The 16,949-nt window shown below is 38.2% G+C and overlaps 1 protein-coding gene and 1 long non-coding RNA gene across 2 annotated transcripts in view; one reads left to right on the forward strand and one right to left on the reverse strand.

Moving 5' to 3' along the window:
- Cubn (cubilin (intrinsic factor-cobalamin receptor)) overlaps positions 1–16,949 on the reverse strand; it is a 215,539-nt gene that overhangs the window by 41,749 nt on the left and 156,841 nt on the right. The window contains exons 45-54 of the mRNA NM_001081084.2: positions 16,689–16,867; positions 15,260–15,469; positions 14,227–14,367; positions 13,395–13,576; positions 8,570–8,741; positions 7,071–7,277; positions 4,865–5,014; positions 3,083–3,204; positions 1,704–1,929; positions 71–258 (exon numbers count right to left, since the gene is read on the reverse strand). Coding sequence (NP_001074553.1) covers positions 71–258; positions 1,704–1,929; positions 3,083–3,204; positions 4,865–5,014; positions 7,071–7,277; positions 8,570–8,741; positions 13,395–13,576; positions 14,227–14,367; positions 15,260–15,469; positions 16,689–16,867 — 1,777 coding nt within the window. The remainder of the gene's footprint in view (positions 1–70; positions 259–1,703; positions 1,930–3,082; positions 3,205–4,864; positions 5,015–7,070; positions 7,278–8,569; positions 8,742–13,394; positions 13,577–14,226; positions 14,368–15,259; positions 15,470–16,688; positions 16,868–16,949) is intronic.
- Positions 1,769–7,286, forward strand: LOC115489436. The gene is made up of 2 exons (XR_003953760.1): positions 1,769–2,070; positions 6,559–7,286. It is a non-coding gene; the product is annotated as an uncharacterized LOC115489436 (long non-coding RNA).

Below are 16,949 nucleotides of genomic sequence, written 5' to 3' on the forward strand. Positions count from 1 at the left end.
ATGTCTTCCAGTTCTCTATAGCCAAAATGCTTCCATTCACAAAACGAGTTAAACAAAGGTGTGCACCAACCTTCACAAAGCTGTTCCGACACTGGCTGTCACTGCTGGGGATTCGGAAATTGCTGTCAAAGCTAATCTCCCAGTGTTTACTTTCATGAGTGACAGCTGTCCAGGAACATCTGCTGTTTTCTGGGAATGTCTGAGGCCAATGAGGAGATTTGATTGTACCATTATCTGAGTGAAGTGTTCCACCACAACCTGGAAATTTTCCATAAGGAAAAAAAAATCAGTCTTCAAGATAAAATATCAACTTTGGAAACCAAAGATGGCTAGAGAACATTTCTACATGTGAGATCACAACTCATCTTTTCTTATATCTGACTCATTTTGGGGGCATGGAATAAGCAGGAGCCCATTATGTGAAGGGCTTTAAATGGATGACTATCACCATTTTGGTATGCCCACACTTAACCCATCTGAAGTCATTCGATCTGAGCCTTCAAATCATAGTAGATAGTCTGCTCCCATTCTGCTCCAAGCAATCAACCTTTTCTACTTTAAGACTGTGTAGTAGGAAGGTAGCCAGACTACACTCACTCTGCATTTTCTTAACACTAACACATGAGAGTACACTTCTATGAGCCTTTGATATTTCAGTTTACCACACTGAACTAAAGAAAATGTTAAAAAAAAAAAAAAAAAACTTGAGAAGCTCCTCCTACTTAATAGTCTTGCTCATTCATATTGAAACTCATTTATAGTTCGGAATAACTCGTAGGGATATAAAGAAAGAAAAGTCTAGGATGATTTTCATAAGCTTAAAACATATACCTAAGAGATAACAAAGAAAAATATGAATTTAGAACAGAATGAAATTAAATTAAGGGGCATTGCATGATCTTTTGCTCTGGAGCCAACGGTTCTTCTCTATGGTGAACTCAGGGAAAGCTAATGGTTTAAGGAGGAGTTGGACTCATTCTATAGAGATCTTCATCTTAACCAACTCTGGGATGAAGAATTGTCCTTGGATGGTTAGGATTTACTAACATCCTGGATAACTATCCAATACAAGCACCTATAGTTTCTGAGACCTTTCATAATATTCATATTTCATAGGTACGATGCTACTTTAAAAAATCACATCCCTTGTCTTCTTTTGATTCAGAATCCATAGCAGATTTTATTTTTATTCTAAAACACTAAGTATATCTGTTTTTACCCTCAAACTTCTCATTAACATGCCATATCTCCTCAAACTACTCATTAACATGCCATATCTCCAGGGGGCAATTCATCAATCAAGACTCTTCATAATATAGACCCTGTCTTAACTCTTTGAACATCCTTCCTGTTTTCTGAGAGTAAGACTGTTTGTCTCTTATCATTGTCTCCTGGACAATATGATATGTTGCGACTATATACATCATATATGTATGTGTATATATATATACACACATATATATATTATGGATTACAAATAATCTAGAGAGAGAATGTTTTCTGGAGGACATTCATACATTACACACAAGTACTACATCATTTTGCACAAGAAACTTTAGCACTCGTAGATTTGGGTACTGAGTGGAGTCCTGGAACCCACTCCTCTTCAGGAATGGCTATACTTTAAACTAGTTAAGAAAAAAAATGTCTCACTGAAAAAAAAAGAAGGTTAAGTATAGAGAAGATATATTTTTTCTTTTTACCTAAAGTGTTTGTGTTCCATGTTGCATAAAATCCACGACTTTGCCCTTGATTGTTTGTGTTAAAGGTTACTACAAGCTGGTTGGAACCAGACTGTATTGGCCCAGGGACTGACTGTCCACAGTATCGTCCTATGATGGGTGATCCAGGGGAGTCACCATTCCTGACAGTGACCGAGTCTGACGTGCAAGTTGGATGGTTCTCCACACTAAAGTCACTAAATGTGAGCTGCAGAAGAGAAAAGGCATGATGAGTCCCCATGAGCTGAAACGGAGTCACCCTAAAAGGAGTCACCCTAAAAGGAGTCACCCTAAAAGGAGTCACCCTGCCTCCAGGCAGCAAGTTTTCTACAGAAGATTTGATTTCCTTGTAAGTCAGATGGTTTTCTATTTCTGGTTCTTTCATTCTCTCATGCCCACACTGTTTTCCTTATTAAAAGTTCTCTTGTAAATTTAAAAATAGTTTAGTTTTGTCCAAGAAGTGCAGTCATTTAGGCTAAAACGACAGCTCCTGTCATTACTGAATCCATCTCTTTCCTGGAGGCTAAATTATCTTCTACTAATTTTTAGTAATGAAAAAGATAACATTCTTCACATTAATTGTAGAGAAAAATATGTACTTTAAACAAAGAATTTTATAGAAAAATATATTTGATTATAAATGCAAAGTCTGGTTGCTTACATATACAGGTACAAACATACATACACACACTCATGGCATGCATGCACACACTCACTCTCACACACACATATGCTCACACACTCTTACACACTTTTGCAAACACTCTTAAAGACACATACCCTCACACTTTTACCCATTCACACACACTCACATACACATACGCACACATGCACATGCATGCACACACCAACTCTCACACAAAACACTCACATTCTTACATATTCTTACACTGACACACACTCATAACCACACATACACTCACAATCTATGCATTCACACACACTCACATAAACATACACTCATACACACATTCATATCACACACATATACACTCATACACTCACATTCTTTAACACTCTTCTACTCTCACACACTCATAAATACATATACTCTCACACACTCATAAATACATATACACTTACACTCTTACCCATTCACACACACTCACATACACATACACTCATACACACATGCACATGCATGCACACACCCACTCACTCACACATACACTCACACACTCACACTCTTATACACTCTTGCACACTTACATATACATGTACTTTCACAACACACTCATGCACACACACACACACACATACACACACACACACACACACACACACACACACACACACACACACACACACACCATTTCCCTGATTCAGTCCTGTCAACATTTAACCCAGTTGTAAGAACTCACAGTGATGGTATGTCCTTCTGGGGCTTCTAGTAGCCATGAACATTGGGTCCATCTGCTGTACAAGTTTGGATAGTTAGGACTTGAGATCACTCCATTCTCACCTGTCTGTATTCCACCACAGTCTGAAATTAGATTTATAAACCTCTAATAAGAGAGAAGAAAAATCTCACAGAGCTGACACAATTCTTAATTATTATTATCAAACTTTCTGGTAAAAATATGATCAGTCAAGCAATCAATCATGAACCCAAACCTGAGCAAGATCAAAGTTGGCTAGAACAGGAGCAAATGAACTGACTCCCAAATGGTGTACATCAAACAGATTTCCACAGTAAAGAGAGCCTCAACTTAACAGGATAAAGGAGATTGTCTTTACTGTATATGGAGACTAATTATCCATATTATGTAGCTAAGAATGTGCTATAGAAAGTATAAATAACATTACTTTTCTTGAGAACACCAGACCGTGAGACTATAGGTACCCTGAAGAAATGATCTGCCCCACAATCAAATATATCATCATTTCATAACAAGTGCTTGGGTTTCAAAGGGTAGATAATTATAGCAGGTTGAAAAGATGGTACAGGTCTGTATAATCATATGATCTGCTGTTCAATATAAACAACATTGTTTCTTTGCCCAATTCTTCTTCCAATAGGATGAAAAACAACAGATGGATGAAAGGTTTGCCCATGAATATTATGTTTGAGCTTATTCCCTCCTTCAACCATGAATTTTGTTATAACACAGATAACAATATACAAAACTATAGCAAAACATGTTGATCACAGTCAAACTCAACAGAGAGAAGAGTGGGTTTCTAAAAATCTGTAAACAAGAAATGCACTCAAACACAGAGGAGCAGTGCCAAACAGAAAGTGTGGCTGACTAAGACAGTTAAGACTAAGACATGGGGGGCTGCAGAGATGGCTCAGCTATTAAGAGCACTGACTACTCTTCCAGACGCCCTGAATTCAATTACCAACAGCCACATGGTGGCTCACAACCATCTGTAATGGGATCCAATGCCTTGTTCTGGTGTGTCTGAAGACAGCTACAGCATACTCATATACATTAGATACATACATACATACATACATACATACATACATACATACATACATAAATAGAAAAAACAAACCCAAGACATGGGCTTAGGGTGGGAACTAATGTTCTGGAGACAAGGCAGATACAGGAGGTATAACTTCAGACTTTCACACAAGGGAACATTTTCACAAATCTGAGAGAATTACCATGTTAGTGAAAGGGGCCAGAAAAAAAAATCATCTGTGAACCAAGACAAGAAGTTGTGTTACCTACCTGGGATTGAACTTCTACATATAAACTCTGAATATCACACATGTATATCCAACACAAATTATAAGTAATATTCAGTAATCTGAATAAAACATAAACTGTGACCATGTAGAATTTATCCTAAAATTCAAGATTGGTTTACAAGAGAAAATATGTCAATGCAAGTTGACCAAACTTAGGAACTAAACCAAACCATATAAAACAAAATGAAAAGAAAGCAGTTTGAAGAAGACAGAATTGTCTACACAAAGAAATGAACGAGAATCAAAGTATTAAAACCATAAGAATATAGTGGGGTCTCCAGAATAAAGGAAAATATATAAAAAACCATAAAATTCTTTTCTTGGTATCAGTAACAACTGGTTAAAAATTTAACCTGGAAATTTTCATTGAAATTAAAAATGAAACCATTATATACCTAGATGTAAATCTATATATCTATATGTGGTATGTTTCAGAGCTTACTTGTAAAGGAATACTCTACGTAGAATCCAGTATATTCTACACGTTCATTGCTGACAAAATGTATCCACACCTGAGGGTAGGGGATGACCAAGGGCACTCTTGGTGCTGACAGGCTGCAAAACTTCTCTATTAGGGGTCCATCAGCATTACCTGAACAAAACAGTATAGCAAGTGACATGGTTACAGGGTTTGGACAAATATCTTAAATTAACAGGACCAAATAATAACAATAAGAAAAAGCACTTCTTGATTTATTTCAATCCTGGTACAGTAGCAGGCATTTAAAAAAATTCCTATATAATCATTGCCAATTGCACTGGACAGAGTTCTCAGACATGTTGTTTGGATGTAGAAACACCTTTATTATCAGTGCCAGTTTGTTCCAGCTTGGGTCTTCATACATACTTTCACATATCTAAGCAGAGTTGAAACCAACTTAATACTCCCTTCAGCTGTGTGCTTTGTAAAGGAGGAAGAAATGTAATGCTGACAGTGATAATAAATAAGTATGCTCTTAGGAGAGAGGTGATAATTGCCTAAGCTGCTTAAGAGTCTTCTTTGCCTTTGATCATCTAACATGAACAGAACACTTGGCACATAGGCCAAGACCTGTCAGTGCGGAGTTGAATAGGTTTCATGACAATCGCTTCTCACGGAAATATGATTAATATTTGCAGAGTTCCTGGAGAGTGCATATTTATCTGCTCCCAATTTATCCTGTCAGAAGAACACCCCTGACCTTATAAATCAATGGAAGAGTATTTCTACTATCTGTCTGTAAATCAGGAGGAATAAAGAGGAAATTGAATGTAACCGACTAAAATTGAATATACAGCCATTCTCCTTATTTCCATGAATGGTATGGCATTTCATGGAGAGCATTCTCTAACGGCCATGGCCACTTTCAGACGCATTTGCCTCAGAGAGCTGGGAGAATTCTCTTGCAAAAATCCCTGATCTGTTACCACATCATATCATATCAAAGCCCTTAATAAAAACTCTGTCTTCTATGTTCTCAAAAGGGACCATGGGTAACTAACTGGACAGGTCTTCTCAATTTTGGCCTTGGTGTGGGGCTGCTATGAAGGCTGAATGGAAATTATCTTTAAATTTTTAGAGGTGAAATACATTCTTTAACCTTTTTGATTTCTTAAACTTGCTACATAGCCTGACAACACTACAATATTATAAACACTACATATGATATTAAAATATTACTTTCTGCATAGACACAAATGATTCTAACTTGCTATTTAATAGCATTTACATAGTCACATTAAGACTGTTTATCTCCTCTGTATTTTATCCTAGTCTCTACCATCCAAAAGTTTATGGGAGGTCTTTGAAAAATAACTCCCCTAAAATAAAAGATGTTAACAATAACCAAATGACAATAATAAAAACAGGCAGCCACTACTGATTATTACAGCTGTCTGCCCCATTTTGCTTTCATCCTTCTTTTCTTTAGAATTGGGGATTAAGGAGAATGCAACCATCATTTGACAGTATAGGTCACCTATAATACTTTCTTCATCTGTTGTCTACATACTTATGTTCTGTGAACATACTTATGTCAACAGGGTGACAATGGGGACAGCAGAGTTAGATCAACTATGCCTGAACTGTAAGAAAGAGCTAGAATCAACTGTTCATGAACACAGAGTTGTGTTTTTGTTTTTGTTTTTAAATCTTAGGAGAAGCTTGGTTCATCAGTGATGCCTTGATCCTTTTGTATCATGAAAAAAAGATGAAAGATGTCTTTGAGGATAATTTCCCAAATAGCCCCATGTGCTTCTCTTCATTGGTATGCTGTGGAGGGTTTTTAAACTTCTAAGGCCTAAAAAGAATTGAACCACCTTCTGTGAATCCTTCTGGTTCTGGGAACTACTGGCAGTCTGACCACACTGAGCTTAGTCTCGTAGGACCAGTGGAGCACACTGATAAGACAGAGACTCTCCAGAACCAAACTCGAGTGAACCTCCCATACAGGAAACCTGAGACAGGAGGCTTTCCTTGCTAAGGACCTGCTTCACTCATAGTTCATAGGTCATGCTTCCTATATGGGAACACAGGATTTCAGCATTGTACTGACAAAGCTCCTTTGTATCTTCTGTACTGAAATAGTAGCCATTTGACTCCTGCTGTTGTCCAAGAATAAGAAGACTATGCACATAAATGAGAAAGCGTGTTATTTCATTGAACTAACCTACTCGAAACTCGAGGACATCAAATGTACAGTCTTGATGACTTTCGAGGGAAAGTCCTAGAAAATGGATACTTATGGATGAATTTTCCCGATTTGGATTACTGAGAGTCCATTCACAGTCTAGATTTCTCGCGTAATCACGGATTCCATTATAGCCAGGAGAAGAAAAGTTTCCACCAGAGACACTTGGAAGAGTTCCACCACACACTAAGGCAACAAAAGGCAGAGAAAAAGCAGTAAGAGCCATGTTATAACAGACAACTCCAACAATCGAGGCACAATGAGTGACAGAATAAACGTGTTGATTGGCTCTTCTAGGTGTAGTCAGGCTAGTAGAACATAAAAACTATAGGAGAAATGCCTTTGGGTTTATGAAGGAAAAATACACAAGACAAAGTTCCTTTATTTCCCTTCTGGAATGGTGAAGATGGCTGTGGTTTGACTGTGCATCAGTTTCTCCAAAACTGGACATATTACTCATTTAATACATAATTTAGAAAAATACACAAACTGCTGCTAGGTCCTAGTGGCTTTTCATGAACAATTTCCCATTTGGTTCAACAATTTATCTGCATCAAATAGATACTGTAACACTAAAGTGTTGACAAACCCACTATTTTTAATATGGTAACAAATGTCTGTTATACCAATAAAATAAATTTTAAAAATGTAAAGATGTGTTTATTTTCATTCTTCCTGAGATATAAAACCCTTAGAAAATACCAGCAGCCCTAAAAGGAAGAGGAGACTTTAAATCCAGGCTGCATGTTGCTTAATTTGGGGATAATCTGTATTAAATGCAACCCCTTTATTATTTTCACTGAAAATATACATATAAGCAGATGAACAAAAATAATGACGTGTATTCAGTTTTGTTTGAAATTAATTAATCTTTGGTAATAAGTTAACTAGAAGATAAATGTTTTCTCTAACACAAAATAATGAATCAGCTAGGGTGGGTTCAGAGTCACTCCTAGCAGTGTCTTTACATGGAATCGTGCTAGAAAATAATCTAATAAACTTTTGTTGTAAAAAAATAAAAGTCAATGACTGGAGAAACAGCTCAGTGGTTAAGAGCACTTCCAGAGGTCCTGAGGTCAACTCCCAATAACCACATGGTGGTTCACAACCATCTGTAATGGGATCCAATGCCCTCTTCTGGTGTGTCTGAAGCGAACAACAGCATATGCATATACAATAAATAAATAAATAAATAAGTGAATGAATAAATAAATAAATAAATAAATAAATATTTTTTTTAAAAAATCAAAATGCAAGGGTTTCCCCCCTGAAACTACAATGATTTCTCCTCCTCCCTGATCCTGTATCCCCCAAACAGATGTTCTATTTGTGGTAGATGTTGCTCTTGTGTTGAAGATTGTGGGTATACTTTTGATCACTACAGAGAAAACAAAAGGCTTGGCTGCTTGGGGTAGTGTTTATGGGGATACTGAATGAGTCTGACCCAGAGGAGGTGAGTTTGCAGCATCCTACATTACCTGCATCTTCACTGGAGGTGTAGGAAGCAGTGAAGCCTCCATATGGCCGGGAGCCATCAGTGAAAAATATCACTTTCATCGTGTTTCCTGAAGATTTGAACTCATTGGTCACATTCACACGGCTGCACAGTTTCTGTAGTCGGGGAGAGTTGTTTCTAATGCCATTGAATACCTGTTAGAAAAATAGTTTGACTTGTAGCTATGCTGCCCACCTTACTGAACATCCCTCAGGGGATGAGCATTCTCAGCCCAGACTCATGTCCTTCTAAAGAGACCATAGTCACTTGGTACACAGACACCTCTCCCAGGACCACAAGCCACAGAGCCACACTGAGTGTTATTTTCAGCCTTAGAATCAATGTTGAGCAAATGAAAAAATTGGAAGTATGTCCTCCTCTTATGTGTGACAGGGAGAGGCTGCTGCACAGTTTGCAAGTGGAGACCCTGCTCTATGTCTGAGGTAAACATGCCACTGTGCCTTCTTTTTTTTTTAAATTTATTTTTTATATTAGGTATTTTCCTCGTTTACATTTCCAATTCTATCCCAAAAGTCCCCCATACTCACCCCCCCCCGATCCCCTACCCTCCCACTCCCCCTTTTTGGCCCTGGCGTTCCCCTGTACTGGGGCATATAAAGTTTGTTAGTCCAAAGGGCCTCTCTTTCCAGTGATGGCTGATTAGGCCATCTTTTGATACATATGCAGCTAGAGACAAGAGCTCCTGGGTACTGGTTAGTTCATATTGTTGTTCCACCTATAGGGTTGCAGTTCCCCTTAGCTCTTTGGGTACTTTCTCTAGCTCTTCCATTGGGGGCCATGTGACCCATCCACTAGCTGACTGTGAGCATCCACTTCTATGTTTGCTAGGCCCCGGCATAGCCTTCTTTATACTTCACAGAGTTCACAGACTCTGTGGATTTTCTTAGTTGTGCCTTGGAAGCTGTAACACATGAAATGAAAATGTTAGTATTAGGCTATTCCAAGTGTATGTAGTCATTCTAAATACCTTGAAAAGTACTGTTAAGTGGTTTTACTTTGCTGCTTTTAATTAGGTGTGCTTGTGCGTATCTTGGTATGGCCATGTGCATGTCAACACAGGTGCTTGCGGAGGCCAGGAGGCCAGGAGGCCAGAGACATTGGGATTACCTGGAGCTGGAGCAACAGTTGTCGCTATGTCCAATGTGTGTACTGGGAGCTTAGCTCCATCCTCTGCAAAATTGGTACATGTTCTTAACCACTGAGCCAGTGCTCCTTGAAAAGTAACTTAAGGAAAAAAAATCTATTTTTGTGTAACTATAATGGCTCTTTCTTAATTATTTATGGATTTAAAGCTTCTACATTCTTAATCATTTGACTTAACTTTTTGTATTTGAGATTATAATAGAATTATAACAGTTCTTCCTCCTCTTTGGCCCTGTGAACCCTCTCTTAGAGCCCTCCCAACTCCCCATTTTCATGGCCTCCTTTTTCTTTACTAATTGTTATTGCATGCATATATGTATGTATGTATGTATGTATACATTCTTAAATATCACTCGTTGAGTCTGTATAACGTTCCTTGTATATGTTTTCAGGACATTCTGTTTGGTGCTGGACAACCAATTTGTGTGCTCATACTCATCTGGCTTTTAAAAACTGTGTTATTACTGGCATCAAAATACAATTAATTGCTTGAGTTATGACTAGTGAAGAGTGAGTGCTTCTGCACAAGGCTTGTGAACACTTTTCAGAATGCAGAAACAATTCTAAGAAATAAATAGCAACTCACTTGGTGATTGATATTCCTATTTTTAAAAAGGATTTGAATGGATCACTATTGGATATAATAGCACTAAAAGCTTGGTTGAAGTAGGACATGCTGTACTCCCAGGGATGCAAGCATTTTCATTTACAGTAATTAATGACTGAACTCAGCTGCTTGGTGGTTTCTGGTTTAAAATGCCTTCTAGTTACAGGAACACAGGAAATGTCCCCATCACTTCTTGTGCAGATACGAACCCAGACTCTGCTAATTACCTACTTGGTTTTTCAGTAGGACTCCGTTTTCCAAATGCAGACAGTACACTACAAAGATTTACAGTCTGTTAAAATCCAAGAACTAGGAATAATTGAATTTGGATCCAAATTTCCCACAAGGCAAAGCAAGAGAAGACAATGCATATTTCATGCTACTATAAACAAGAATGGGTAATGTGTTCTCAGAATCAAAAGAATTTATAAGCAACAAGGCTGTGTTGGAGGCAATGAACAATGGTCTCTACTGCCTCTTTCTGCATCTTTAGGTAGGGGTAGCATAGAATTGTAATGAGTAAACCATGTGCAGTCAACCAGTTAGTGTATGGACTTCTTTCTGTGTTTAGAAGCAACCAGAGTGTGACCTCATATCTCCTAAGATCTTCTGTAGTCAGAAACTACAAGCCTCAGAAGACATAAGATGGGAGCAGACACATGGCAGTCAATATTTAAGAATTGCTATGACGTGGAACAAATTTGGACATTTGTCTCATGACCCCATATGCTGTGTGGTGCAGCCTTTCCTTTCCTCCATCTTGGCCATCAGATTGGTTGCTGGGTTTGTAGGAATTTCAAACACAGTCCAGCTGGGTGTGGTGTTCAGCAAGTAACAGGATGCTCAGAGCTCAGCCATGCTGCCTGTAGATCTTGGGCTTTGTTTCCCTCTTTTCGGACAAGCATTCAAGTACACAGAGGGTGGGTAAACACTAATTCCTGCACTTGTTTGGAGTGTAGAGGAGGAAAGTAAACACCAATGCATAAAAATGATTTAAAAAATGGAATTTAAACAACCTCCTACAGAAATGAATTCCCAAAATGATTCCTTGATGGAGTTTCATCCTCCCCGTGAGAAAAGATCTGAAGCCATGATATTTGAAAATAAATATAAGTAAAGGTCTGTCTTAGGTACTTCCACAAATGCCAGTTTCCAGGCTCAGGCATGTACACAGAGCTCCCAATCAGCTTTTTCACAGATTTTTAAAACGTGAATGAAGAACAACCAGGACTCTAAGGAAACATCCAATGTGAAATTCAGAGACCAATGTAAATAGAGATGCAAACTGAAAGAAACTACATGAAACTTCAAATTATGATTCTATAATAGTTTAAATATGTACATTCAAATGATTCTAGTAAAGCAGAAATCTTATAGGTACTCAAAGGTTGCTGTACATATTCGTGTCCTTAGAGAGTTACAAGAGCATGTACCTCAGTGAAAACAGGAAATTGACTAAGAAAGGAAATGTACAGCATCATGGAGCCAGCTGGCCAGTCCAGAATGCAATGAAGAGACTACAGACACAATGGGGCAGGAAAATCCCAAAACAATGGTTCCCAGATGGCTTGCTGCAGATGGACAGGGATACTGGTGACAAAAATAGACATGCATGTCTTTGATGGAAGATATGTAGAAAAATTCGTGACTAACATCTATAGAATCTAAAAATAGTACAACTGTTATTGTTATTTGAAAAAGCAAATGGAAACGTGGGCACAGCATACTGCCTGGCTTAGCCTGAATGTAGTTTCCACAATCACCCAAGTGGACCAATCATGGAAACTGTGACATGTGTGACTGAAACAGGGAAGTGGACAGAATATGTGTACTCTGAATTCCCTGTGTGCACTTCTCAAGGGAGGAAGCTAATTTCTCAGTTTTTATAGTGGGACATGGCTAGATGAGACCCAAAACGAACTAAAGAGGTGCAAAATAGGAAATGTTAGCTAGAAACAATAATGTAAATGCTTAGAAGGGATTAGAGTCCCAGAGTAGTTGCATTAAGAAGGAGGAGGAAAAGAGAAAACAGGAACATCACCCAGCATTCTCTGGCTCTCAAATGTAAGAAAACCACAGTGGTTCTATACTGAGTATCTGGGGGAAACATTTCAGTACTTCAGATACTAGACCTGAGACAATAATCGGAAAGCTAAATAAGGCCATGTTGAGGTACTTGCAAGTGATGAGGGGATGTCATGGGATGTCAAAATAAATTGCAAACATTAATTTGGGATTTCGGATTGAGCAGCAGACAACTAAACTGACAACAAAAATAGCTTTTTTTTTTAAAAAAAGGTAATCATGTTATTTCCCCAATTCATTCATCAAACCCTTATCTCCAAGAATATAGACCACTAGGATTCACCAAAGGAAACTAGTTCTCGCTCTCAGTAAGCTGGTGTGAAGTACTGTGAAATGACAACACATGAAGGAACAGGTCAAGGGGGGCTTGCTTCATTTAGGGTCCTATAATGAGGTGGTGGGGGTCAGTCACTAGAGTGGAGGTCTAAGGGACATGAAAAGATAACTAGGCAGCCATCTTGGGAGGGACAGTCTAGATGGAGGTCATATCAGCAGTTAAGGCATGATGTTGGAGCACTGCACATAATCAAGGGACAGAAGAGAGATTAGGGTGGCTGGGTCACAGGAGCAGAGAGGAGGTAGGGGTGGGGGAGCACCCTCATAGAAGCAAGGGGGAGGGGATATGGGAGAGGGAGTTTTTGGAGGGGAAACTGAGAAAGGGGATGACATTTGAAATGTAAATAATAAAATAACCAATAAATAATAAATATATAAATATAAAAAATAATGCTTTGTTCTGAAAACTAAACCAACATATAACCTGGGTGCATGCAATTATTGATGTCAGTCTCTGAAAGAAGTTTATGGTGATTTCCTTCTGTCTAAAATACTCTGAATTTGTGTGAATTTGCATAGGTGGTAATAGTTTGACTGAGTTTTCATACTACCACGTCTGTGTGAACACATCCCATACTCAATAGAACACAGAGCCCAGCCTCCAGGGAACACTTACAATGAGGTGCTCAGTGTTGCAGGATTGCTGGGTACTTAGCCTCAAATTGGTAAAAGTGAGGATAATCTGCCTTCCTTCGTGTACATTGATCGTCCACTCACAGATCCTGGGATGAGGATTTGGGTTTGGGTAGTTGGGAGAAGTAAATGTGCCAGTAGGGCCATGTAAATCCCCACCACACACTGAAAGACAGAAAGAAAAGCATTTAGTCAAAATATCTTTCTGCATTTAAAATTAGTTTTTAATGACCCATCTAGAAAAAGTTATTGGTCATAATTTTTGTTTCCACATGTATGAGAGTGCTCATCTATATTCAATCTTGACTTCTTATATCTATATTGGTATTCAACTCTTGTCTCTATCAATATTTAACATTTTCTTCCATAGAAAACAGTTCACTGGCAACATTTAAATAATTATCAGGGCCCAGAATATATATAAAAGACAAAAAAACATAGCAAACTTAGGAAAACTAAAATCATTACTATGTATTTTAGACAAGATTTTTATTTGACCCTGGTCTGTCAGGGCATTTAGGAATGTGAGTTCTTGATAGCTCTAGGGCATTATAATGGACTATTGTTTTCAAAATGGGCCTTGCAGGCAAGGCTCTCTGCAGCTCCCATGATACATGTTACTTCCTTTTGGCTTTTATTCCGAGTGGCAACTTTTCATTAGTTGGTGAGTGTTTATTAGCATTGCCTTTTATCTTGTAAGAGCCAAGAAGAGAGCATCACATTTTCTTTTTCACATCATTGCCATGAGAGTACCATGCATAGTGTATATCCTGTGTAACAGATCAGTACCACTTCTAACAAGTCATTGAACTTACCTTCTCTGCTGGACTTAAATTGCAGCCTAAATCCTGAGTCAGTGACAGAGCCATCTGTGACAAACCTGATTGAAGCAACATTGCTAGAAGTGTCAACACTGCTAGGAATGGAGTTTCCACAGTATCTCCCCAGCAAAATACCTGTAAGAGTCAAATAATTAGTTATGCATATGCCTGGGTGATTGATTTTTTGTTAATCTTTACTTAAACTGTTTTGCATGGACAAAGAAAACCAAATTTATGAGGCCATCTTTTGTCAATGAAGAAATGGCAACCACTGCTGAGAAAATCATGAACAAACATCAATATATTCAAATATATGCAGATGTATAAATAGGGGAACCAATTAGGGTAAATCTATCTCAGCCAGTTGAGGAAGGCTTGCTCACATGGTTAAAGAAATGATCCAAGTGCCTCTTCTACTGTAACATGGGATCCACTGCCCTTCCCTCTACTTATGTTTCAGGAGGCTCCTCCAGTATCCACATGTGGCACTGAGAGGTCTCCATAGGAAGAGGATGCCTTCTCAATGCAAGGCTCTTTCAGTGTGCTCTCCAAGATGGCCATAGAATGGCTACTGGGATACTGAGCATCCATTGTGATCCACTAGAATCATAAAGAGAACAACTACTGATCTTGCCCAGAGCCCATGAAATCTACATTTCAAAGATATCAGTCAAACTTTTGCCTTTATCAGAAGTGAAGATGCTTCTGAGACTGGATAAATTAAGAAGTAAACACCCACAAAGAAAGCAGTATTTCTTAGTTCATATTGTTGTTCCACCTCTTGTCTCTAGCTGCATATGTATCAAAAGATGGCCTAGTCGGCCATCACTGCAAAGAGAGGTCCATTGGACTTGCAAACTTTATATGCCCCAGTACAGGGGAATGCCAGGGCCAAAAAGGGGGAGTGGGTGGGTAGGGGAGTAGGGGGAGGTATGGGGGACTTTTGGTATAGCATTGGAAATGTAAATGAGCTAAATACCTAATAAAAAAAATGAAAAAAAAAAAAAGAAAGCAGTACTTCACTGACCAGAGGTATGATTCTCCCAGATCTCCACAAAGTCTTTTGCACAACCAGGGGAGCTCTGAAGGTTAAAATCTTCAAAACGGATAGTGAGATAGTGTCCTGGGAGGCCTTGGATATGCCACTGACAAAACACGTTGTTTGCATATAGACGGGTTGGGTAACCAACGCTCTCGATGACCCCACTGTCCCCTGAGACAGTTCCTCCGCACGAAACTACAACATACACAAACACACACACATACACAAATTATATTCTATTATGAATTCTTTTTCTGATTAATCCAGGATAATTTAAAACTTTTAGGAGCCTAGTGAATATTGAAAGAAGTTGTACAATCTGAAAATGTTGATTAAAGTTTTCCTAATTATTTGGAATCTGTTATGGGTGGAAAGAAAGATACCGTAAGCCTATCTAGTAATGGGAAATGGAAGACAACTGTGGAATGTCATATTCTGTAATGCCACATTCATTCTCTAGGGGCAGGATGTAAGAGCTATTGCTTGTATGTAAATTCCATCCAGGAAGCAACTGGCAGAATGGGAAGGCTTGGTAGCTTCTGATGATGATCCCAAACACGGTCCACACTCCTCTGGAGTGGGCACAGTGGTTGGCTGGCAAAAGCAAATATCTACCACTCTAGATTAACTACTAAGTACACATTGCATTTTAGTAAATACTCTATTAGGGCTTGAAAATACTATTACATTATTGTTTATCATATGGATGTGATAGCTAGATTAACCTATGTACAATTTAACTTTGGCTAAAAGGTAAACTGTATAGATTACATACTGTTAAACTAGACTTTCTGAATTTTTGCTGATTTGTATATTTGTTTTGAGAGTGTTCAGACCCATGAGACACTAAATTATATGCAATATGTGGTATTATATACTTGGAGCAAATCTTCAATATTATCTGTTTATAGCTCATTTTTTTTAAAATAAAGGAATCAAACTCCAAGGGAACAATGTGCTTTTCATTGAATGACTGGCTTGGCATTGGAGATTCAGAAGGAAAAGGTCTGACCATTCTATGGATGCTGTACAATATTCCAAGTCGTTACTCAAATGAGTTGTTGTATCACTAAGGAATTTTATCATTTGTAAGTATATTGTAATTATTTCATGGTAAGAGAATGAAACAAAAAATTGATACAACTGAAAATACTTTTATACACAAATGGACAATATACAATACTAATGTTTTAGTAAAAATTGCATTTAGCATAATATAAAATAACAAAATTGGTAGCAACTTTGTGCGTTAATACATGGCATTCTTCGTCCTAATCTTAAAGTAGGCAGATGGAAGGTATGGTGTAGTCAAACCTGTAGTGCTCCCCTAGTCAAACCTGTAGTGCTCCCCTAGTCAAACCTGTAGTGCTCCCCTGAATCACTTCTTTCCTGATTAAAAAAATATATGTATTACCTATAGAATACTTAGCCTTGAACCCCATGTAGCCGGAACCACCTTCAGTATGAAATTTCAAGTACATTAGTCCTCTTGAGGATACCCAGTTTCGAGGCAAAGTGTGCCCACACAATTTGGAAAGCACAGGTGCATTTGAGTTGGCTCCATCACGCAACTCAAGATAGCTTGCAGAACAGCTAGCAGAAAGAAATGATCAAACTTTTAAAAACTGTTCTTTTTTTTACTTATTTTGTTAATAAAAGACTTCTTTCTTTAAGG

This window comes from Mus musculus, chromosome 2, assembly GCF_000001635.26.
Source record: "Mus musculus strain C57BL/6J chromosome 2, GRCm38.p6 C57BL/6J".
NCBI classification, from domain to species: Eukaryota; Metazoa; Chordata; class Mammalia; order Rodentia; family Muridae; genus Mus; species Mus musculus.